Source organism: Taudactylus pleione, unplaced genomic scaffold (assembly GCF_031769625.1).
Source record: "Taudactylus pleione unplaced genomic scaffold, aTauple2 ptg000053l, whole genome shotgun sequence".
In the NCBI taxonomy this organism is placed as follows: domain Eukaryota; kingdom Metazoa; phylum Chordata; class Amphibia; order Anura; family Myobatrachidae; genus Taudactylus; species Taudactylus pleione.
This window is the reverse complement of record NW_028284455.1, coordinates 35,413,290-35,439,558: the sequence shown is the minus strand read 5'-3', so window position 1 is coordinate 35,439,558 and position 26,269 is coordinate 35,413,290. Positions and strand designations below refer to the sequence as shown.

The following is a 26,269-nucleotide window of genomic DNA, read 5'->3' as shown; positions in this document are numbered from 1 at the left end:
AATAGATCATCCCTTCAGTGTTACAGGTCAGATGCATTTTCACTATATGTTCTCTAGTGGTTACTTATGATTGGAAATTTTCATTGCCTGTAGTAGTTACTGTATCCAGGTTTTTGCATCCCTTACAGTTATTGCAATAATAGAATCCTTTGTTGCATGCATTTTCACCTCTTCTCTCAAATGGTATATAGCTTGACGTTAGTGTGGTTTGTAGGGTTTGTGCCATTCTGTATATCATGTTCGGCATATTCGAGATTATATTTTCAAGAAGGGGATCAGTTTTTAAAATGTTCCAATGATTTTTAAGAATTCTATCAAACCCTTTAGTGTCACTATTATATTTAGTGATGAATGGAATGTTTGAAGTTTTATCACTTTTTCTATCCTTATACAGTATTTGATCAAATCCTCCCTATTTTTCTTCTTTGTTGTCACAAGACTCTTCAAGAAGTTTTTCGCTGTAGCTTCTTTATTCAAAGCGTCAATTTCAGTTTTCACTCTGTACTGGAAAATCCATTTCCCTGGAGCAATGCCTCCTGTTTCTTTGGAATTGTCCTCCTGGTATGCTGTTGATCTATTGAGGGTGATGGTTGCTGGAAGCCAATAAATAATTGTTACACTCCACGTGTGATGTACGTTTTCGTTTCAATCCTGTCATGATCTATTAAAATGTCAAGATCTAGGAAGTTAATCCTTTCATTAATGTAGGTCGAGGTAAATTCTAGGTTGAGATCATTTGAGTTGATATGTGACAGGAATTTTCTCAAATCATCTCTTCCATCCCAAATGCGTAGCACATCGTCGATATATCTAATCCAAAAACGTAAATTTATTTTGTAGAGATTATTGCTCCAGATATGATAATCTTCCCAATTTGACACAAACAAGATTGCGTAACTTGGAGCAAAGCAACTACCAATCACAGTCCCAGTAAGTTGCTTGTAGAATCCACCTTAGTACCAGAAATATTTGTGTTCCAGTATGTATTCAATACTGCTCCTGATTAAGTTCACTTGACTGTTGGGGAGGTCTGATTGGTGACACAGGTAATGGTATGTATGGGCACATCCGTCTTCATGTCTAATACATGTGTATAGTGATTTGATGTCACAAGCAAAAATGTTTCTTTCCAATGTATATTGGCTGGATGTTGTAATACTGCTGTGGTGTATTTTATAAAACTTATTGTTGTACCACCAGAGGCTGGAGAAAAAAATCCACATAACTTGAGAGATTAGACATGATCAAATCTGTTCCAGACACGATAGCGTGTCCCACTCTGGTTCCTCAGTTCTTTATGTATTTTTGAGATTTGATAGAATACTGGGATCCGTGGAGATGTTTTATTCAGGAGATCAAATTCTGGTTTAGTTAAATGCCTATAAGGTATCTCTCTTCTAAGTGTTCTGTAGGTTCTTGTTTGATTGTCTCTGTGGGATTGCTTTCCCATCTTTTGTAAGAGGTCTCATCCGAAAGGAGTCTTTCTGTTTCGGCTTTGTAATCAGTGGTGTTCATTATGACCAGGCCTCCACCCTTATCTGCTATTTTTATCCTTGTTGTTCTTCAATTCATCAATGGCCTTCTTTTCTTCACTTGTGAAGCTCATCTTAATTTTGGGTTTTTCTGGTAGTTCTTCTATGTCCTTCTCTACCAGCTTCTGGAAAGTTTCCAAAGCTGCACCTTTCATGTCATAGGGAGTGAAATGGTTTTGTGGTTTGAAATTAGTGTGTGTGAAAATCTGATTCCCACTTCTTTGATTCAACACTTTATTCCTTTCAACTGGGTCATTGACATATTTCTTCAAGCATAATTTGCATACAAACTTTTTAAAATGAATGTACATCTCAAATTTATTGGGTAATGACGGGTGCGAATTTTAAACATTTGCTAAGAAGGCTCAATTGGCCATTTGTGAGAGTGGCTGAACAAAGATTAAAAACGCCTTCTGGTTTTGTAGTTTTAATCTCCTTATTTTTAATTTTTATTTGTCTGTGCACCTCCTCTTTTCCCTTTTTTAGCACATTTCTTTTTTTTTCTCTCAATTCTAAAACATCTTCCTCTGAATCTGTTGTTCTGGTTCTTTTTTTGTTTGTTTTTTGTTCTTTTATTTATACTTTTATAAATAGGTTTTATGAGTTTTTATGAAAAAAATGTTTCATATTGTATTTTTGATGACTGCCATTTCACAAATTTCTCACTCATATCTTTTTACACGCATGAACTCATATACACATTCTTTTAATATTTTTTTTCAACCATTTTGCGACATACTATTATACATCACACCCTCTAATTCACGGTACACACACAGTGCATCCGAAGTGAATAATGAAATAACACAGTAGTCAGTAATTGAGGTCCCCTCAAGATGTGCTGAAACTGTATATGTGGCTGCAAATAACTGTCACAATTTCCAGACTACCCACAAGGTCACATGTTCCACGTCACCCAGCAGGTGCAAAGGGAGAGTTCAGTAACTGACACATTCTCCAGAGCACAATTGTGATGCATTGTAAATGGCGGGTGGACGTTTTGATACATAACTCCAAAATGAAGCAACTAATTACAATGCAAATATTTTTGTACAAATCTACAGACCAAGAACTTGAATTTGTTATATAATGTGCCCTGCTCAGACATCAAAGAAATATGTCACTCATAAGTTTGTCCTTCTGAAGGCCCTGAGTCACAGCACACCAGCCTGTCAAGCTAGCATCTGTAGTAACACTTAATCCCAGATTGAGAAGGGAACCCCTTGGAGAGGTTTTAGGCATGGAGCCACCACAAAAGTGACCAATGTGTCCGAGGGGAGAGTTGATCTGTCCAGACAAGAACCATCCTGGACTACCATTCCAAAATCTGATTTTGAAGAGTCAGAGCATGAAACCTGAATAAGGAGTACTGCTTTGAAAAAAGACACCATCTTCCCCAGCAGCTGAATGCATATGACGACTGAAATCTGAGGCAGTTGCAGAAGCGAACTCACCAAGAACTGAAGTTCCTGAAACTTCAGAGCAGGCATGTAAACCCTCTGACAAAAAGTGCCAAATGATAGGCTCAGTTAAATCATTCTCTAAAAGGGAATGAGATTGGACTTCAGATAATTGAGTATCCAGTTGTGGGTCTCCAAGGCCCACTACTACCTGTAGATTGTGTTGCAACAGAACTTAAGAAGTGGCTTTAATCAGGAGGTTATCCAAATATAGATGATTGTGATTCCCCTGTATCTTAACAACAAAATCATGTGGGCCATTACCTTTGTAAACACCCTAGGGGCTGTGGATAGACTGAATGGTAAGGTCTGAAACTGAAAGTGCAGACAACCCACCACGAAGAAGACAACTCACCACAGAGGAGTTGATGATGGCCTCTCCAAATCAGAACATGCAGATAAGCATCCTTAATTTCTATGGACGCTAATAATTCACTCCATTTCATGGCACTGATTACCAAGCGCAGAGACTCCTTCTTGAACTTGGTAGGAACAAATGTTGATTTAGCCGCTTTAAGTTAAGGATTAGGCGGAAGGATCCATCTGCTATGTCCACCAGATACAGGTTGGACTAAAACCCTAAACCCTGTTGGTTTAAAGGAACCAAAATAATGACTCCGGAATCTAAAAGAGAATGAATTGCAGTGAAAAGAGCCATCCATCTGGATGGATCTTCTTGGCATGTCCATATCTAAGATGTAGCCTCTGAACAAAATGCCTCAACTAGAGATCTGGATCTGACTGGAGCCAGACATCCCAAAATTTGAGTAAATGGGCCTCTACCACCTGAGGATGGGATTAGTTCCCCTGAACATCATGCATTCTGCTTCTACCCCAGCATGGTAGCAGGACAGAAGGAGAATGTGGAACCTTGGATCCAAAAGGCACCCCTGTGGGAGAAACTGGAACTTCTGCAAAAGGACTGTGATTTACCTCTGCCCAAAAATCAAAAGGTACAAAAATTGTAGTCTTCATCTTTGGGGCGGAGATAGGAAGATAAGGACTTTCCTCTAGTAACTTCAGATCATAGCTGAAGAGATCTCCCATGGAGATAGATAAGGCTGAAATGTGGGACAATAAAGAAGCAGCATTCAAAGAAGCATCACCCACATAAACAGATGCATCATGGATCTGGTCCAGTAAGGCAAGTTGGTCTGGACTATCTTCGTAAACTCGGAGACCTGCTGTGAGTTGTTAAGCTCAAGACTCAATGGCTTTGTTGACCCAAGCAATGGTTAAGATGGGGCGAATAGAGGCACCCGCAAAGGCAAACATAAACTTAAAGAGCGCCTCACTGTTCCTGTCAATCTGGTCTTTCAAAGTTACAGCTTGCACAGTAGGAATAGCAGTGGACTTGGCAAATGTTGCTATGGGGGCATCAACTTGATGTGGGATCTCCCAATAAGTGGTCTCCTCATCTAGGGTATGAGTACTGAAAGTACAGAAATCATCTTGGTACCTCACATTTTCTTAGGTTTAAGCCAAGCCTCTTTTAATGTATCAGAAAAAAGTGAGAAAGTCTAGAACGTCACTAAATGCTTCGTCTTAAATAAAGCAGAAAAACTAGTCTGAGAGACCTCTTCCACCTGGATATTGTCTGGTGGACAGCACTGATTAGGCCCTGGACATCAATACTGGCAGGTGCATCTTCTTTCCAGCCTAAGGTCCACAAGTTCTCCCTCTTCCTGAGAGGAAACAGCAGAATCTTAGTCTCCTGGAAAAGCCATTGGAACCTGCAACTACCTCTTTTTGGTAGATGCTGGTCCGGTGGCCGCTAAGATTTTATCCATGGTGGCCGATACTTTGGAAAGGCACTTTCCATAAAGGTTCAGTAGAAGAATCCGAGGAGAATGGAGGCTTTGATTGGGCACACTAAAGGAATGAGTCACTGATCTCAGTTTGGCGGTCTGCTCTCCACGGAAGCTCCTTAATTGCTTGAGTCATGGACATAGCCCACTTCAGATTCACCAGCTCACCCATCACACCTCCCGATGGTTGGCCTGGAGAATCCATGTCACAGGTTGTGCAGAGGTCCCCTGGTTCTGTGCGATCCTTAGATCATTTTGCTCCACACCTGGCGCAAGCATAAAACAAGACAGAAGAAGGCACTGGTTGACTTTTAGAAGCTTTTTCTGCCCTTCCAGTCAGGTTGTTCTGGAAGTGACAGAACAGTATAGAAATAGAATACTGATAACAGACAGATCCTACCTAAGATCTAAGAGCAAATTATGTAAAGTACAATGGAAGCAAAACCTACAAAAACAAATCCTACAAAAACAATTCAACAGTACAGGAGTAATCTAATTTAATATATATAAATATATATAAGCAATGCACCTGCCTAAACAATCTAGAGAGAAATAGTGCAGGAATACACTGTACCTGTATAATACAAATGGAGGAGGTGATTCAGCTTAGGAAAGAATTGCAAAGCTGCAAGCAACAGCAATTTGGCCTGGCCTTGCCACTCCCGGGAACGCCTGCAACCTCTGCCCCTCAGGGTAAGATACAATTAACTCTAAAACAGGCTGCAGTAATATATTCCCCACAGCAATAGATAAAATCCCCAGAAAAATAGCTAAGAACTGATACTACAAAGAGCAGCGTCTGAGCAGGGCTAAAATGAGATAAGCCCCTAAATGTCCTGCAGTGTTTGCAGTTCCAGAGGTTCTTTAAGGAAGATGTTGCCTCAGTATCTCAGCTCCACAGTGAAGACCCACCAAGGAAGAAAATAGAAGTTAAGTGCTGTGTATGAAAAATGGTGCTTGAACTCCCAGAGCCATTGAGGTCCCCAGTAGTAGGTTAGGTCTAAAATGGAGTAGGCTACAGGACCTCTGACGTCACAACCATGTGAAAAGTAACAGGGGAAGGAGCTAGTTTCAGAACATGGGTCCAAAACTGGGTCCAAAACTGTACCCTCGCAGGTTAGCTTCGCTCTCCACACTTCAGGCACGGTGGCTCGCTTTGCTTGCCACAGGTTAATATTTCCCCTCTATGTCCACGTGGATAGTAAAAGTGGTAGCTGGCTGGCTCTGCCATAGCCGACACATGGTTGTGATATCAGAGGTCCTTCTACCAACTTGGATCTAGCATAAACCGAGCAGGTAGGGACCCGAACACTCTCTGCCCAGTAAAATGGTGACTCCCGCTGGAGCTGATACAGAGCAGGATCCACTAAATACTAGTTCCTCTGTCCAGCTCTCTAAGTCCTCATTCTGAGATCCAAACTTGGAGGGAATACCCAAGCCGGGACTCAGTTCTCCTTGTATCCCCTAAGTTCTGGTATGTTTGCTTTTCTCTAAACTGACAGCACACATTTCTAATTTAAGGAAGTGTATTCAGTTTCTTTCCTACTAGTAACACAGACTTCACTGCACAAACAACCTCACTCAACAGGACAAAAACACACATCATGCTCTTTTGGAGGTAAAGAAAACTTACGTTTGGAAGAGCAAGCTTGCAGACACTCATTCTCAGTAACAAATCTGTTTCCATTCCCATCACAACCTCCATACCAGAACTGGGAGCATGCATCAACCTCTTTAATATAGTACCACATCCGTTGGAAGTTTCCACATGTTGTGCCGTGATTCACATCCAATAAGCACTTCTCTGCAACTAAGACAAGCAGTATTAAAAAAAATCCCTTTCTTTCTCTGTAGTGTGTCAACTTCACAAGTATTAACTGAAGCAACAGAATACACCAAACTTGAACTGAATGCAATAACAGAAGTATTGAACATACGGCTCTCCACATGCCTTGCTACAGTTTTACTATTAGGCAATGCTAAAACGGTGACAGGGTATGCTGGGATATGTAGTTCCATGGCAGCTAGAGGGCCACATGTTGCATATACTAACTTGTTATTAACTTTGCATATACAAATGATTGTTGCTGTATTGTTTTTATGTGTTGTACATATAACAACGTGTGGTTTCTTAGTTTGCTTTCCTAATTTTTTTGCATTTTAAAAGTTGTTTTTAGGAAATTACAGACTTTCACAGTTTTCACTCGGTCAAACAATGTTTACAATGTATTGAAGATTAATAAGCAACCTCAAATTTCTCACAATTTAGAATATGTGGTGTCGAAAAGGGCACATGCCAGAGCAATCAACATTAAATACATTATATTGCAGGGATGGGAACAGCATGCTGGGAAGTTTAGATAGTAATAGAATGTGTAATGGTTAGACAATGCAACATGGATAGACCTGCTGAAAAAGGGAGGTTAGTGGTATTTATTTTGTAATAAACATATTTAAATTAAAATATATTAGGCATACTTGCCAACTCTCCCTCACTGTCAGGGAGACTCCCTGAAATAGTATTAATCTCCCTGTCTCCCTGAAAAGTCTAGCAATCTTACTGATTGTGCCTTACCCCCATTATGTAGCTGTTAGAGTAAAGAAAAACAGAGATATATACATTCAAATGGGATCATTAGTATAAATTCCCTGCATTGGTTATAAGGTAAAATGATTCCTATGGCTACATCCATTTTTTTAAATGTATCAGTGTATTTTCATCAACAAATAGATCTTACTAACTGCTTTTGGGCTCATGTACATTTGTATGTAAGTAAATTTTATGACACACCTCTGAGATGTAGAAGTACACGCCCACTTTACCACCGCACTCATAGGTGCTGCTTTTACACTCTCCCTGAAATGCTTTTTCAAAAATAGGTATGATATTAGGCCATCACTTTCTGATCAAATACTGATTCTAACAAAACACTTGGTGTACTGGGTTGTAACCATTGATGAACAATATTCAAGAATAAGCACCTAAACAAATAAACTACAGACAGTCAAACATTGTTGGGTATATTTTACAAAAGGCTCCCTACAAATAACTGCAAAGTGACATTAAATATTATGTTGTCCTCTCACTAAGTAACAATAAGGCGGATCATCAATCATTGCTTTAGTGGAAACACAACTTATTTGCTTGACTCAAAAATCAGTGCAATACGCAAATAGTGATTTTACTGCACGATGCTTGGCCAGACAACACGGCTTTCTAAGTGTGGTGTCCTGCTTTCTAAGTGTGGTGTCCTGTTTTCTGAGTATGGTGTCCTGCTTTCTTTTTTTTTATGTAATCTGTTTTTATTGAAAACGAAAACAGCACAGTACATATATGGCCTACAACGGCCCACAGAAACATCAAATAAAGTCAAATAACAATATGAATTCAGTGGGCAAATATACTCATACAACATGAAATAAAGGAGCAAGAAAGAATAAGTCTTAAGTCGCTTAGTTTTGAACGTGCTGTCAAATATTACTAACTGAAATAGAATGAAAAACAAAATACAATATAAAAGCAAAAATCAAAATAACTAATCAAATAAAATAAGAAACATAAGAATTTAAGAAAGAAAATAATAGAGAGAAAGAAAGATAATAAAATAATGGGGAAAAGTAAAAGAGGAAGTCGCCACATCCTAAGAGGCACTTAAGTATTTGTTTTGTACTCAGCAGTCTCTTTAAAATTCAGCCAGCAATACCAAATGTCAGTAAAATCTAGGGGAGATGATTTATACAATGAGAGATATTCCATATACATATACTGATCTATTCTCTGGAACCATCGAGAGATGGGAGGACAAGTCGAAGACCTCCAATAACATGGTACAGTAGCCCTCGCAGCATTCACCAGATGACGCAACACGGATTTTTTATATATGGATATTGGAAGGTCAGATAAATTTAGCAACCAAAATTCAGGTTTATCAGATAAAGGAAGACCAATGATCAATTCCGATAATTGTCGAACCTTCCTCCAGAATTCAGCTATCACCGGGCATTGCCACCAAATATGGAAAGGAGTGCCCACTGCCTGTTGACAACGCCAGCATAAATCAGATAAATTTGGAAACATCCGGTGGATGTGAACAGGGCATCTATACCACCTTGCCAAAATCTTATATTGGGTTTCTAGAACTTGGAGTGAAGAGGAACTAGCAAAAGTAAAATCAAATATTTGTGACCACTGATCCTCAGTTAGGTCCCTCCCTAATTCACTATGCCAAGCAGAGACATAAGAAGGTAGAGATGGGTTAGAGCACTCAAGACATATTTGATAAATGGAAGAAATAAGGTGTCTTGGGGGGTCTACTGCCATACATAAAACTTCAAATTTAGTTGGAGTCCAGCGAGGTTCATTAGCCTTAAGAGAATTCACATAATGTCTTAGTTGGAGAAATACCCAAAAGGAACGAGCTGGGAGATTATATATTTGCTGGAGATCTGTAAAGGATCGTATTCCACTAGGTGTCACTAGATGGAATATACGTGTAATACCTTTTGTGGACCAACTAGATAGATTAGATGCCATAAGGCCTGGGGGAAAATCCGGGTTATCTACCAGCGGAGTAGGTAATGAAGCACATGGGCTAAATGAGGGGAGGTTTCTAAATTTATTCCAACAGCGTAGAGTGGGGCCTAGTGTCGGGTGAGATAAAGACGGACATTTAACAATCCAAGGAAGGACATGAGGTGGTTTACCTACTGTGTGACCTACTACACATGTCCATTGTTTGGTTGCAGATAGACGAGACATTTCAACAATCCTAGACAAGTGGACTGCATGGTAATAAGTAAGGAAGTGGGGTAATTGCAAATCACCTCTCAAACGGCTTTGCGTTAATACAGCCTGTGATAGTCTGGATCTACTTGAGCCCCAAACAAAATGTCCCACTAAGCTTTGCAATTCTCGAAAAAAGGAAACTGGTATGGTAATAGGCAACACTTGCATCAGGTATAAGACCTTAGGTAAAATAGACATCTTAACCGTATTAATTTTACCCAACCAGGATAGCTTCAATAGAGAAGAAATCTGTCTTAAATTGTTGAATAAGAGGGGGAAAATTTAATTGGTACAAATTCTTATTTGAAGGGATAGAAGAACACCCAAATATTTAAGACTAGAAGAAGTCCAAACAAAGGGAAAAGCACCTCTAAGACTTGTCACAGTGCTGTCAGGTGCTGATACATTCATGGCAACGGATTTGGAATAATTGATTTTAAAATTAAGAGATCCCACTGAATCTATCAAACTCATGCATGAGGGCAGGGAGAGAGGTCACCGGCAAAGAGATAGTAGCAAGGAGATCGTCAGCAAATAGTGCCAATTTGTACTCATGGTCTCCAATCTGCACACCTTTAATATCCCCGTACACCGGATAGCCCTCGCCAATGCCTCCATGCAAAGTACAAATATAAGAGGAGACAGTGGGCATCCTTGACGTGTACCATTATTGATCGGGAAAGGCTCTGAAAGGGCCCCATTGACCCGTACTCTGGCCGTGGGAAATTTATAAAGGGCTAAAATACGATGAAGACAGTGAGAGCCTAACCCCATATATCGAAGAAGGCCTTCCATGAACAGCCAATCAATCCTGTCGAAGGCCTTCTCTGCATCTGTTGAGAGTAGGATAACAGGGGACCCAGTACCTCTAACAAAATGGATTATATCAATAATCTTAGAGGTATTGTCTTTAGCCTCTCTACCTCGAATAAATCCAACTTGGTCTTCGTGTATCAAGCCAGGGAGAAGAGAACCCAGCCTATTTGCCAGCATTTTAGCATATAATTTTAAATCATTATTTAATAAAGAAATAGGCCTATAGCTAGCACATTGGGCAGGGTCCTTCCCCTCTTTAGGGATTATTGAAATATGTGCTTCAAGTGTCTGAGGGGAAAAACCTACCCTATCGGAAACTTCATTACAGGCTTTCAAAAAAAGGGGCAACAGCATAGCTCGAAATGTCTTATAGTAACTTACAGGAAAACCATCGGGGCCAGGGCTTTTCCCAAGAGGGGTATTTGATAGTGCAAGATCTAGTTCCTCGTAAGTAAAGGGGCGATCGAGAGAAGTCAGATCACTCTCATCAAGTTGTGGGAAATCAACCGAAGAGAGGTAATTTCTGATCACTTCATGAGGCGTTAATGAATGGGTAGGCGATTGTTCCTTACGTAAATTATAAAGTTTCAAATAATAATTTTGAAAGGCAGCTGCAATCTGAGGAAAGGTATGGACAACATTCCCCCCTGAATCCCGAACATTAGAGACATAAGATTTTAACCTCTGAGTTTTTAGAGCTCTAGCAAGCATTTTGCCAGGCTTATTTTCCCATTGATAAAATTTATGCCTGCATTTCTGTAAATCCAATTTAGTTTTATCCTGAAGAAGCTTATTAAGAGCCTGTCTTGCTTCAGTGAGTTCTCTCAATGTAGTTGCATCTAAAGAGGATTTATGGGATGTTTCCAGGGACTAAATACGGGCTAGAAGTTGTTGCCGTTGAGCCATCCTTTCCCTTTTTAATCTAGAACCCAGCTGGATACAGTGTCCTCTAATCACACATTTGTGTGCCTCCCACACCATTATCTTAGACACATCTGGAGTGTCATTAATATCGATATATTCAGTGATGGCTTTGAGAAGATCGTTTTTAGTACAGGGGTCACTAAGTAAGATCTCATTAAAGCGCCATGTCCATGGTCTGGGTGTCGAGTTAGGAAAACATATATTTGCAAAAATTGGGGCATGGTCAGACCAGGTAATATGACCTATTTGACTATAGGGAAAATATTGAAGATTTCTATGATCTACAAGAAAGTAATCAATACGTGAATATACAGAGTGTGGATTAGAGTAAAACGTATAATCTCTAACCGTTGGGTGTTGAATCCTCCATAAATCTATCAATTGGTATTCAGAAAAGAGTTGACGTACTCTGCGATGGTCCCGCAAGGAGACTCGGGGCGATCCCAAAGAACAGTCTAACACAGGGTCCAAAGACCAATTAAAGTCCCCACCTATTATTACACATCCCTCTCTCAATGGTTCCAAAAGTTTCAAGACCTTGTTAAAAAATTGCCTCTGTTTCTGATTGGGAGAATAAACATTTACAATAGTGTATACTTGATTATATAACTTACATTTCAATATCTGACATCTGCCTTCCATTAGAATATGATGAGATATATCTGTAACGGCGAGCCTACGAGAAAGAAGTATAGCCACTCCCAGAGATTTACTCTGAGAGTTATTACTACAAAACACATGAGGATAATAATAATTCCCAAGTTTAGGAGCAACTAGTTGTTTAAAGTGTGTTTCTTGCACAAAGGCTACATCTACTCTCTCTAGGTGAAGTTCTCGCAGTAAAGTGGACCGTTTCTCAGGAATATTAAGACCTTTAACATTAAAGGAACATAATTTTATGTTTTCTGACTTAAGGGAGGCCATGGCAGTGGCTGTGGAAGAAGTTAATCATAGATAAAGAGTGAGGCATTATATGAATCTTATAAAGGTTTACATGGGCAATAGAGATGTAGCGACTAAAAAGGGAAAAAATAAAAACAAAAAGATTAAAATAAAAATAATAATAAAAAAAAGAAATAAAATAGTGCAAGAGAAACAGAAAGAGAGTCTTATTAGAAGAAACAGAGAAATATATCCATGAGGAAAAATTTCCGCTATTGGAGCAAGCCGGAGACGATGGTCGGCCCATGCTCCAAGGTCGAAAATGCGGAACGACCCAACTGGGGTAAGGCAGCTATAACCACCCCCCGGGAATAAAGAACTAACATATACCCTGTAAACGGTAATATCAAAGAAAAAAAAAATCCACATAATAAGAATAACAGTACCATCTACATTAGTATCATAAATGTATGAGGCACATCCATAGAACAATTCTAGAAGAATTTTGTAAAGAAACTTACTAAAACATACACAACCTTACAAAAATCTGCTGTGTGGTGAGAACGAAAAACATAAATAAATTATTTCCTTTCGTATAAATGACAAATAGAAAACATTAAACTGTTACGTAAGAACCAAGACAATTATAAGAATCTATAATCATCAAATGATCAGTGAGCGAACTGACCCCCAACAATATCAAAAGGATACAATTCCGGAGATGTATCCTGTCTGTCTAAGCTCAGCAAAAAGGCAAAAAAAAAATCACATTTAAATATCGCAAGTGGTCAGGTGCCCGAGGCTGTCCTTTCAACTCGCGGAGAAGTTGAATTATGCCTCTGCCCCCTCACTGTTGTCCAAGGAGCTTTTGCAACAGGTGAGACGGGTGGGTCTAGACGTGAGAACAGGTGGAACCAATCTTGGAGAGGAGGTATTGAAATAGAGAGTGCGTCACAGAAATTATCCAGGTCTTCCGGTGACTGTAAGACGAGTTGGCGACCATCATGCATGACTTGGATACTCAGAGGAAATCCCCAGCGAAAACGGACACCTTTCTGTGTAAGAATGTCAGTAAGAGGCTTAAGAAGACGCCTTTGATGGAGTGTATTCCAGGAGAGATCTGGGAAAATTTGAACTTTACTGCCGTTAAATTCAACGCCATCCAGTTTGCGTGCTTTGCTGAGAATCTCTTCCTTAAGATGATGGTAGTGAAGTCGACAAATAATGTCTCTGGGAGCCTCAGATTGGAGACCCTTTGGTCTTAGGGCCCGGTGTGCACGATCGAAAAGAATTATATTATCTGGTTCTGCATCTGTGAGTTCATTGAACATTTTGGTTAGTGCATCAACGATAGCAGGACCTTGGACATCCTCCGGGATTCCCCGGATACGTAAATTATTACGGCGGCCTCTATTATCGAGATCATCTAATCTCCGCTGCATCATTCTCATCTCTTGTGCATGCGTAGATACAATGTCCCGAACTTTTTGTTGAAAAGAACTAACTTCCTCCATGTGTGTCTCCATGTCAGACACCCGGTGAGCAACATGAGAAATTTCCTTTTGAAGAGTAGTAATTTCCGCCTTGACTGTGGCCCCAATTTTCCTATCAAGGTCTAGAAAGTCTTGTTTCGTGGGGAGAGAGCGTAAGTGCATTAGAACCTCAGCCATAGCGGTATCTGATATATCTCTGGAACCAGTATGAGTTGGTGACTCCATAAGTCCAGTATTATCAGACGACGTAGATGGGTTAGAATCAGAACGTGCGTTATCTTCAAAAGCACCACCGTCAGGGGTAAGATAGCGAAATAGATTAGGTTGCAATGATGTATCCGCAGTCTTCTTTGCACTAGGTGTCCGCACTGTCTTCCTAGTTTTTCCCATCAGAGAGATAGAGACAGGAGAGACAAAAAAGAAAACACACACATGGAGAAAGAGGAAAGAGCAAGCACAGCAGATATGCAGTACAAAAATATTAATACATGGATAGCCTCAGAAGGTACATTCCCAGGATGCGGTCACCACGTACCAATCCCCATAGTATACGGGTGAATCAGGGGGTCATGGCTATCTAGTAGCGTACGTGTCAGCCCAAAGAAAACAACATCTATCTCCACAACGATATATAGGAGATATAATAGTAATATTAGGCAATACAATATGTTATAGACACCTGCTATGAGATCAATCAGGAGGACTTTTGTAAATAGGGAGGTGTGAAGTTACAAACGTGGCCACACGGGGGAGCTCCGAGCCCAAATATGTTATAGTATCAATATACACTCATATAGGAATGAAAGGAGATATATTGGAAGAAAGTAAAAAAAACACATATGGGTTTGCTACTTTGCTTGCACAGGGAATATATCTGTTATCCGACAAAGTGGCACAATATTTTTTGTTGGGTACTTTCCACTGGTTCTCTTCCTTTGTGGTGAGCAATCACAGTTCCTGCAACATATCAGCCCAGATGTCGATATCTCCTCACAATAAAATAATGCAGTCAGTAGTCCCAGTGACCAAACGTAGGATATTAGACCCTTGCAGTAGCTTCAGCGGTCAGTCAGGGAACATATGCATAGAGAGGGAGTCACAGTGAGCCGTCTCCTATATGGAAGCAATGCAGCACCTCTCAGGATAGTGGCCTCACCCTCCGGGAATAAGCTGGGGTAGATAGGAAAGGAAGCCAGAGCACCAGTAGCGGGGATGTACAAGGGCAGCCGCCACCCGGTTACCGCTCAGAAAGTAGGCGCAAGTCACCTAAGGCAGAGGGATACAGGCCCCGTCAGCAGCTGAGATAGCGTCCTCTGTAATAAGGTAAGGCTACAAGCAGTCAGCAGTCTTAGTGACCACAGTGGGATGCACTGACTGAAGGTGGATAGGAGCGCGCGTCAGCGCTATAGTAGCGGCGCTCCCGTCAGCAAACACCGCCGGACCTGCAGGGAGGATGCGGTGAGAAGGGTAAGCAGTTGTATGCTGAGTATGTGCTGTGGGTCACGTGGTGGGGAGCATCTCCAGTGTCCAGCCGACTTCCGCGGCAATGCTGAGGCGGCGGCGGGTGACGGCCGAAATCGAGGCCGCGGCTTTTGGCGCGGACTAGGCCTCGAGTCTTTAGGGATCAATTCCAGGCCAGCGGGGTTTCCAACCACTCTATGGGAGGGTCTGTGGGGGACAGGGGACTGGCAACCTAAAGTATAAAGTCGCCAATGCCCCTAGTTAGATAAGGAAGATGCTATTTCTGGGCTATATGGCTGGAGCCCTCAGGAAGCACGTCTTGCCCGTTCTGCAGTCAGGCCACGCCGGTGTCCTGCTTTCTAAGTGTGGTGTCCTGCTTTCTAAGCTGTGGTGTCCTGCTTTCTAAGCTGTAGTGTCCTGCTTTCTAAGTGTGGTGTCCTGCTTTCTAAGCTGTGGTGTCCTGCTTTCTAAGTGTGGTGTCCTGCTTTCTAAGTGTGGTGTCCTGCTATCTAAGTTGTGTTATCCCAGTGACATTGGGCTTGATTCAGATGTGGATGTAGTGACAGAGGGCCTGATTCAGAGCCGGACGCTATTTGCGGACGGTCGTTCTGAAAAAGGGGCCGGATATTTAAATGAAGCGCTCGCTCTTTGCGTTTTTGTGACGCCTCTATGTCTGAATAAGCGAACGAAACATGCGCTCGCTATTTTGAAAAAACGCCTCCTGGCTGCTCGCATCATACGTCATCTCCGCTATTTATTTGATTAATCGAGTACATCGAACGGCGTATGAACTGTTCGCTATTCTTGTGGTTGGGTTTTCCTACCGCAATCATGCGAGCAGTTCAGGCTAAAAGACAACCAAGTGACGTGGTCGATGACGCTGCTTTGTTAATTATGCACACCCTTAAAACGCCCGTTTTGACCGTTTGGCACGCCTGCGTTCGGATCTCCACTCCCCCGTTTTCAAGCACCTTCCCCTGTTACCACCCACAAACGCCTCATCCTGTCACTCAAATTAGCAGGCATTCGCTATTTTGCGAGCACACGATTTCCGACCGCATTGGCTGGTTGGCGCATGCGCATTACGACCCGTACGCATGCGCAGATGTGCGAACATCGCTCGGAGCGAACGAGCGGCCGCTTACGAGCGGCTCTGAATCAGGCCCAGTGTTTGTGCTTTTGAGCAATCTTTTTCAACTGTGCATGAGCAAAAAGTCATAGAAACACCTACCGCGCATGTATACCACTGAGTGTATGCAGAGTGAAGAAGCGAACGAGTCGCTTGTAATAGAGCTAGTGACATGGACCTGGGAGGACACCGGCATGGCCGTATTGTGGTGCGAACGGTGCCTCCGCACAGAGTGCAGGATGCCCTGTGGGCAGAACTGTCCCCCGCCGCAATCTCTGTTTGCTGGGCACCTGCTGCTATTTATATTATTAGCATTGCGCCCATCTCCTTCACTACAGCAGTGCAGCCCTGCCTGTCCTGACTCTAAGCAATGCCTCCCCTGGCACCCGCACTGCTTGTTGGGAGAGATGTCATGACCACAGTCCACACACTCCCACACAGTGGCAAGAGAGTGAGGAGCTGTTTGTTGGACATGCAGTCTCAGTGGCAGGAACCAGTGACAGTCCACCCCAGACAAGATGGTCCTCAGTCCGGACACACTAACAGTGTGTCAGTCAGACACTGTGACAGTGTTAGTCTGTTCCACTGTGCCTGGTCATAGAGTTTTACTGACCAGGTGAGTGCTGTGCTGCTGAATATAGGAGAGAGAGCCATGGTGATCATAATAATATTAATATTAAAATTATCCTTAACGTGGAAAGGTTAAGGTAATAAAGTAGCAGGTGATCAATAAATAATAATGTCTTCATGTTTGCCATCACCTTATTTAAATGAAAACACAAGATGACCCTGTGACCCACCAGAGTGCCTCTGTAAACACTATGACACCAGCAACAGCTCTTCACTTGGGCTTGTGACACTAATTGGACCCTGGAGGACTGGCAACATGTGGTGTGATCTGTCGAGTCACGGTTCCAGTTGATTAGGGCTGATGGTAGGGTTCAGGAGAGGAGGAGAAGCCATGAGGCAATGTACCCCAGTTGTAAACAAGGCACCGTGCAGGCTGGGGGTGCTCCATAATGGTGGGGGGGGGGTGTTAACGGGGCATGCTTTGGGTCCACTGGTCTGCCTGAAAACGTCATTGATTGGTAACCACTACGTTGCATTGCTCGATGACCATTTGCAGCCCTTCATGGACTTCATGTACCCCACAACAAATGAATAATCCAGCAGGATAATGTAACATATCATCGGTCTCAAGTTGTCCGGAATCGGTTCAAAGAGCATTCTGGAGAGTTCAGACGAATGGTGTGGCCACCACGTTCACCCGACATGAACACAATCAACCATTTATGGGACATGGCGAAAATGTCCATTCGCAACCAAAGTCCTATACCAACAAATATCAGTGAGCTGTGGAAAGCTAGTGGTCGGGTATGGAGAGCAATCACCTAGGGTAAACAGTATGACTTTTCATACAGCAGCCACTTCACAGCACTCCAGTCCAGGGTGTTTGGAACACACATCCACACCTATTTTTATTTTTTTATTTGGAACAGTAAAAAAAACCCAAAAAACATTAACATAAAGCCTAGCCTATCCGGCACTAACTAAACAAAATGCTTCCCTCTATATGGGTGGAGGTCCTACTGTCCAACTTACAAAACAGCAGTTTATCACAGCACTCACTTTCAGTAGTTATGGTGTCTCTCAGCAAGCCAGCAGCTTGCTCCTCCAGATAGTGAGAGACTGATTGAAAAAACTGACACACATTTATTAGCCTTTCATAGGTGGTCTATTAATCAAGACCGCTCACTAGCCTGATAACCACCAGACAGAAACAAGAAACCTAGGACATACATAGCTCCATCTACAACTTACAAAGTGCTTTTGTCACAATATATTTATATATTATTAATTTATTAACAATTTTTCATTGCACCTTACAACTGGGATTAAAATAGTAATCAAACAAGACTGAGTAATAACAGTCAGACAAAGAGCTAGCAAACTAGATATTGCAGATTGGGCCAGTTAGATTTCAGAGGTTCTTGGTGGGCTGTTTGATCCAGTCACACAGGAATGTTGGCCTGGGGTCAGGAGGATGTGAAATTGACGAAAAAGAAAATAAGTTATGTGTGAACTGTATAGTGGGGATGTAATTGGATAGGATAGCTCATGGAAGTTATGTGGGCGGTTCTGGAATTTAATAAGCTTGTCTGAAGAGCTGAGTTTTCAAGGAATGCTTGAAGGTTTGAAGACTAGAGGAAAGTCTTACTGTGCATGAGGGAACATTCCACAGGGTGGGTGCAGAAAGAAAAAAAGTCATGTACTGTAAAATGGAGCAGCTGATGCGTGAGAATGAGATATGCAGATCTTGCGCAGAGCAGAGGAGTCAAGGTTGAATGTAATTGAAGATAAGTAAAGAGATGTATGTTGGCGTAGTTTGGGTAACTAATGTCTCTACAGCGCCGATTCATGCAGTACATATGGGCAAGCCCCAACCAGTGAAAATGAGAAACATTCATGAATCTGTGAAATAAGGACGTCTTAGAGTTCCTAATTTATAATGTATTTTTATAGCTACACACAGTGTATAATATGGCACTATCAAATTATCTTTCACTAACAGATTTTCCATTTCTTCTTCACTAAGGCCGGATTTTGAGTCAGACGCAGGCATGGCAGCGTCATTTCCGTAGCCACGTTTTGTCTCGGGTGATATTATTCACAGTGAAACCCCCCACTTGCAGCAGTGAAAATCCATCTCAATGTATCTTTAGATGGTACATCCATTGGACATGCCATCGAAACTTGCACCAGCCCTACAGGTATGTCAGGTGCAGTTTCTCCGTCTAAACATGAGCGGTTCTGCATCTTTAGACACAGCCATTGTCAGCAACACACCTGCGACACATCACGTCTGCCTAATCACCCCCCTGACATCTCCCAGGAACACCCACTATAATACACAATCCCTGCATCCAAATCCGTTCTGTATCTCTGACCATGGAGACGCATGTGAAGTGCGTCCAGGATGTATTTATAACATCAGCTAATTTTGTGCATGTTGGCATTACGTGAAGTCAGCTTCCAACTCAGAATCATGCCCTATGTGATGCTCCCATGAGTAGGGGCCCTGATTTATCATTATTTATGTTTGCTTTAGATAAGGTTAAAGTTTCTTATTACAGCCCTAAAGAGGCTTCTCTCATTTTGCAGAAATTAAAGATAAATCGTAAATCCCAGATACAAGTTTTTCTCAATATTGTCATTTGAGGCAATTTTTCAGTGCACATCATAGAAATACCAATCACACTAGAATCTCTGTGTTGGCTACAGTCTCCAGGCAAGGGTATACTATCTAAAATAGAACAACATTGTCTCTGTCATAACCCTGCTATAAGTTGCCTATGAGATTGCATGGATATGAGTATCACATATCAGAACTAAAGAAGCAACACCATCATCTTGTGCACATATTTAATAATAGAGGTTAATAGAGGTGAACCTTGCGGTTCGCGTCATAGGATACAATGTAGCGCTTTCCACTATAGACTTCAATGGCACTTTCACACCATTGAAATCTATGGGGAAAAATTTGACAGACAGGTACCAGAGGGCCCTCAATGCCCCGCATGCTCAAAACTTATGGTTCTCCACATACCAGCATGCGGTAAAGGCCTGCTGGGACCTACATTTCTACTGTAAAATACAATATTATTTAATCTCTTTTTTTACACAAAAAAAACCCGACACCCACCTCCCCAGGGATCCCTGGCCTGGGCTGACTAGCAGTCAGGTGCTGAATGCTTTGGCCGGGGGATCCGGCTGTGGCATTAGACCTCTGCTAGAAAGAGTCCAGTGCTGGTTGTGGAAAATACAGGGGACCCCTTCTAATTTTTCCCCTGTATTTCCACAACCAGGACCGACTCACTGAGCCTGGTGCTGGTTGATGAAAATACAGTTGTACCATACTTTTTCCCCTATATTTTCATAACCAGGGCCGGCTCAGAAAAGCCCAGTGCTGGTTGTGCTTTTAGTGGTGGACCCCACTTCATTTAAAAAAAAGATAACTCGCACTCTATCACATTGGCCGAGTTGTATCCTCACAAAGGCAAAACATCTGGATACGAGTTTTTCCATAGCGAGTTGCAGGAGTGTGAGAAACATGCGAGTTTGCAGATGTAAATGTTTTGCTTATTTTCAGCTAAAACACTTTGTTACATCACTAAGCTGTTCTGTACAACCGAATAAGTTTGAACAACTATGGGCCGTATTCAATTAGTTTCGCATCGGGCTGATTTTTCGCTGCCTTCGCGTGTTTTGGACGTGAAAACTTTTCGTGCACACTCCCTATTTATTCTGTATTCAATTGTCAAACAGGCAAAGACGTGACCCAGTGAATTTGAAACAGGAGAAAAGTGCAAGTTTAATTGGGGGAATCACTCTGTACCCCTGAAAAAGATAAGCTGACTTCAGAAAACATTATGGTAGTTTAGTATTAGCCTTAATTGAACTAGTTAGGGTATTTAAGTGGTGGTAATTGCTGGCTATTAGTGTCTTGGTAAAAGTGGTAAAGAATGGCATAAAGCAAATAAGTAGTTCCATCAAATTTGGGGTATTTGAAAATGGGTACTAGCATATTTTAAAGTCTCTACAGTGAAGTTTTAGAAATTAAGAAATTCCTCTGTCATACAAGCACGTGCAATCCCAAGAATACTTGGCCCCTTCTTAGAGCACTCCCAGAAGCTTATTTTGATAGTTTCTGAAGTTGTCCTCCCACTTTTTTAATTTTCGCCCAAAATTTCTAAGGCATTTTTTGGGGTGTTCCTGGAATTTTTAATTTCATATTTTGGGATGAATTGTCCTTTAGGGAGGTGTACCAAGGGTTCTGAGTGGTTTCCCAACATCTGCACCCCAAAATATAGATTTTGCACATCTTTTCTCCTGCTATTCTATGGAGAAAAAGTTTCGCCTATTTCAGTGCATTGACTTTTCGCATATTGGCGAAAACGGACTAGAATTGAATACAGAGATAAATTTACAGGCAAAATTTTTGTCCGAAAATGGTTTTTCGCTCTGAATTGAATACGGCCCTATGTATGAATAATCCCATGAAAGATATGATTTCAACCCTATATGGTATACTATTACATACTACAGGAGCCCCCAGTCCCAAAATACAAGTTACAACAGGAGAGTGACCTAGGGGTCGCCCCCACAATAGGACTTTTGGTCCATAATTAGGAAAGGATTTCCAAATCCATATCTACTCTAGTTAAGGAAAATGCTTATAAAATGTATTTCCGTTGGTATATGGTACATGCAAAATTGAATAGAATAATTCCTTCTACAACTCCACTCCTGTTGGAGGCGTTGTGGGGATACAGGTACCTTTATTCATATCTGGTGGACATGCCCACAGATAGTGGTTTTGTGGGATGCATTGGCGGCCCTAATAAGTAAATGAACTAATTCTACAATTACTAGAGAACCTTGGTCCTTCCTTCTGGGACGCCCCATGGAATGTTTGGATTAGCTAAAAAATAAATTAGTCTCTCAGATTCTTATTGCAGCCCGTTGCCTTATAGCTTCTTATTGGAAACATCTTGACCCTCCCCCCTTCAAGCTGTTATAAACAAGATTTGGTATATAGCTGGCATGGGAAAGCTAACAGCCTACGTTCATAATAAATCATTTCTATTTATCCAAATATGGAGTCCTTGGTTCACCATGAATCAGTCCTGCACTACCGGCAATGTATCTAGGAACATTGTGGATCTTTTGCATTAATTCCATACGTCTATCATAGATGTTGTTTAATACAAATATAAATGGTTAGAGCTTTATTATTTACATTTCTTCTAAAAACCCAAAACTTTTCTTTTCTATTTAACCTCAAGAAAGTTCCCCCTCCCCTTTTTCTTACCCCTCTTTTTTATTTATAGTGATTTAACAATTTTTACATCTTTCAATATATGAGTATGTTTTATAACTAGCATTTTTCATGTTTTAAATGATTATTTTTGATCTCGCTATAGAGAGAGCTATATCTTTTGTATTCTATTTCTTGTTTTTGGTCGATAGATTTATTTGTCATTGTTATTATTCCTCTGTAATATTAAATTGAAAATAAAAAATAAATCTTAAACAATACATACCAGGACTTATGATCTCTGTCTCAGCTTTTGCCTCCACATCCACCTCGGAGATTTGCAGGTCACCATTGTCCTCTGTTTCTTCCTCATAAATGTATTCTTCTACCTCTCTTTCTACATACTCTCCATTTATGTCTGTTGGCCCAACTTCCGGGTCTACATAAGCAACACTAAAGGAATATCAATCATATATATCCATTATTAGTGCCAGTAACTTATTTAGGATATAAATAGTTTAGGTTATAATGAGAAGAAAAAAAATCTCTTAATGTCGCTCAGGATGCAAAGCCGAGGAAGATGGCACTATATAAGTTGGGCCATGGAGCTTCTCAGCTGTATAGTGCTTGCAGGGGGCAACTATGTCTTCTGTGGACTAAATATGCCACTTCAGTGGACTGGCCATGCCTCTTTCAGCAGCGAGGGTGCTCAGAACAATAGTGATCTCTCTCACTCTTCCTCATTCTGACTAGCGCCATCTCCAAGGATTATCTGATGACATTATTATTAATAATAATAATGATAATAATAATAATAATAATAATAATAATAAAAATAAACACATTAACAAAAAATAAATTATATCATTAAGTCACAATATTGCAAACATTATATATTACATGATATCACATAAGTGTCATATATTTAATATCACTCGGGTTGATTATGAGTTGCACGCAAAGTAGGTGCGAGCAGCCGCAGATGCCTGATTTATTGCCTTATGCTAATGTTATGCTGCGTACACACACCAAAAGATTTATATGTCCAGTCTGTCTGGTAGGTTGGAAAATCCGGTATGTATGGGAGCATATAACAATAGACATTCGCTCCCAAACACTGGAAAACGGACAAGATTTTCCTTCCCTCCAGACAGATTGGACAGATATATCTTTAGGGGTGTATGCAGCCTAAGATTACATTCTGCTAATGTGAGGATCCGAGGGTCTGCAAGCGGGAAGACATGCTGCCCACTGATTTTACTCCAGTCGCTGCAACCATCATCATTAGTATCTGTACTTGCAGCAGCCCCATTCTAGGTGCAAGAGATCCGTCAGAAACAGGTTTCCCCCCGCCGTGCGTGTGACTCGGAATTGCAGGGAGCATTACATACACACCCATTAAACCCCCATAAAGTCAAGGCAGTTCCACGCCATCACATTGTCTCTGCCAAGTTCCTGCCAATCTCACAAAGAGACAGATTCGGCCAAGATCTGTCTGACTCAGAATAGGATGGAGATACACAGAAATGCATACATTTCCATCTGTGCATGTGCTGTATGCTAACACTCACCATTTGCGTCCATGCGCAGAGTTCCGTCCAACTCAGAATCAACTCCTCAGTATTCTCTTACAGCCATTCTAATTATAGGCAGCCTGGACAATCCAGTCAGTTTGTACATGACTCTGAACATACTTATATCGATGCCCTAGCCTTAAAGTATGCCTGGTGACCCTCATTTAGCTAGTAGAAAAGTCAGAATTATTTTATGACATAACGCTGGATTAAAATGAACGGTTGATTTACAAAGCCCTGGTGAGTGCACTTGATTTTTTTTCTATATGGAATACTTATGTAATTTTCTTTACTAGAGGAGTTTACTGAGTTATTGCACCCAAGCAGTTGTGGATTGTTAGGGCAGGATGTACTAAGAATCGCATTAGCGATGCGGGACATCCCGTCTGTCTGTTCATTGCCACGGTATGTACCAGAATATCGCAAAGGACAGCTCTACCTATAAGAGCTGTCCTTTACGCAGGAAGCCCTTGTATTACAGTATAAAAATCTATGTCTACGCGCTGCTTTAGCTTACATTGGTATAATGTGAATTATCTTTTTAATACTACAGCGCTCTCAGCACATTAACTTCATTTGCTTTCTGATGTTGACAGCGTGGATCACAGACCGTGGCTGATTGGCTACAACTGCTCTATGATGATATGGGCGGATTGTGTGTTCCACGAAGAGGAAGTTGTGTCCTGGTGGAACGCACGCCGCGGGCAGTGGGTATACAATCAGGAAGCCGGCTGCCTTAATACCGGCAGCCGGCTTCCCGACTGTCATATCCCGGCGAGGGTGAAATGCCGGACGTCTAGATGTAGACGCCAGACATTTCCTCCGACGACGGGAGACCGGCACCCCGATCGAAGGGATGCCAGGCGCCGCGAGCGGACAGCCGCGGGGGGGAGAAGGGTTATTGCACCCGGGGGGGGACTTAGGGTTAGGCACCCCCCCGGGAGGGTTAGGCTAGTGGGAGGGAGGGTTAGGCGCCCCCGGGGGGGACTTAGGGTTAGGCACTTAGAGGGGGGTTTAGGGTTAGGCACTTGGGGGGGAGGTTAGGGTTAGGCACCCCTAAGGAGGGTTAGGGTTAGGGGGTTAGGTTAGTCTATACTTACCTATCCACGATCGGGATTTCCAGCGCTGTCAGGCTTCCGCTGCCGGGAACTCTGCTGTGGTCGTCCAGGCCCTGCCGGGAATCGAACCACCGGCCATACCGCCGGCGTTATTTCATACCGCTTCTGGGCAGTGACTTCTGGATCTGTTCAATGGCACTGTTTGTATTACAGCGAGGCTGCATAATCTTTAAAGAATGTACATAATGCTACTTGAATTACCAGTTTTGATTAGTAGTAGATTGCTCTTTAGATATGTGTTTGTTTACATGTGACCTAGCACCCTTTAAGTGCTATTTTATTTTAATTAGGGGTTGCTATTTTATTTTAATTAGGGATGTTGTTGTTAATTGAGAGGGGTAGGATTTTTGTACACATACTATATATATATAAGGGGGTTAGTTCTACTTATAAGTGTATCTTGACAAAGGTCCACGTGCAGGACCGAAACATTGATGCAATACGCCATGTCTCTGTTATGTTCCTAAAATAAATTAAAAGTATCTAATGAAGATGAGTGCACCCCTGAAATTGATTTTTATATTGTGTTTATGTATACAGGTTGAGTCTCCCATATCCAAAATACTTGGGACCAGGGGTACCTTGAATAACGGAATATTTGCATATAATAATTAAATATCTTGGAAATGGGATCCAAACATACACACATAATCCATTTATGTGTTATATACACCTTATACACACAGCCTGCTGGTAATTTTATACAATATTTTCAATAAATATGTGGCTCAAACAAAGTTTGTGTACAAACATAAAATTCAGTTATGTTTCATATACACCTTATACACACAGCCAGAAGGTAATTTTATTAGACAAAGTTTGTGTACATTGAACCATCAAAAATCAAAGGCTTCATTATCTCAGTCATGCCAAAATAATTCCGTATTTTCGAATATTTGGATATGGGAGAATCAACCTGTATTATGTTTACCACTAATATTTGTTGCCATGCACTGGCAGGACGAAGTCTAAACTGTGCGCTTACTATTCAAAGTACATAATATTACTTCTAATTCTTCCTATTTAATAAAGTGTCCTAAGACTATGTCCCAAATAATGTTAATAGTGAATCAATAAATTTAAAATGTAACTGCAGTCATCTTTACAATAGGCACAGCATCTGTGTCACAAAACTAAGAACGTTGGGTAACAATAACCGTTAGCCATGAATCAAGGTTAGGAATTAAGGGGTCTCTGTACTAAGCCTGTTAGAGAGATAAAATGGACCCAGATAAAGTACCAACCAGTCAGTTCCTGTCATTTTTCAAACACCCTGTAAACTGACAGTCAGGAGCTGATTGGTTGGCACTTTATCTCTCCCCACTTTCTCTCTCTCCAAGGCTTAGTACATAGACCCCAGAAAAGCGGCGATAAAAAAATCAGTAGGTGACCTATTGATTGGTACCTTTGCATGGGAACCATTATTTATTTATTGTAGTGTGAACAGTGCTTGGCTTCCAAAGATTAT

General features: G+C 41.4%; 1 protein-coding gene across 1 annotated transcript in view; it reads right to left on the bottom strand.

The window, feature by feature from the left end:
• Window positions 1–26,269, bottom strand: part of LOC148535363 (collagen alpha-4(VI) chain-like) — a 423,891-nt gene that overhangs the window by 48,740 nt on the left and 348,882 nt on the right. Inside the window, 2 exon segments of the mRNA XM_088462796.1 lie at window positions 6,434–6,610; window positions 22,396–22,562. Coding sequence (XP_088318922.1) covers window positions 6,434–6,610; window positions 22,396–22,562 — 344 coding nt within the window.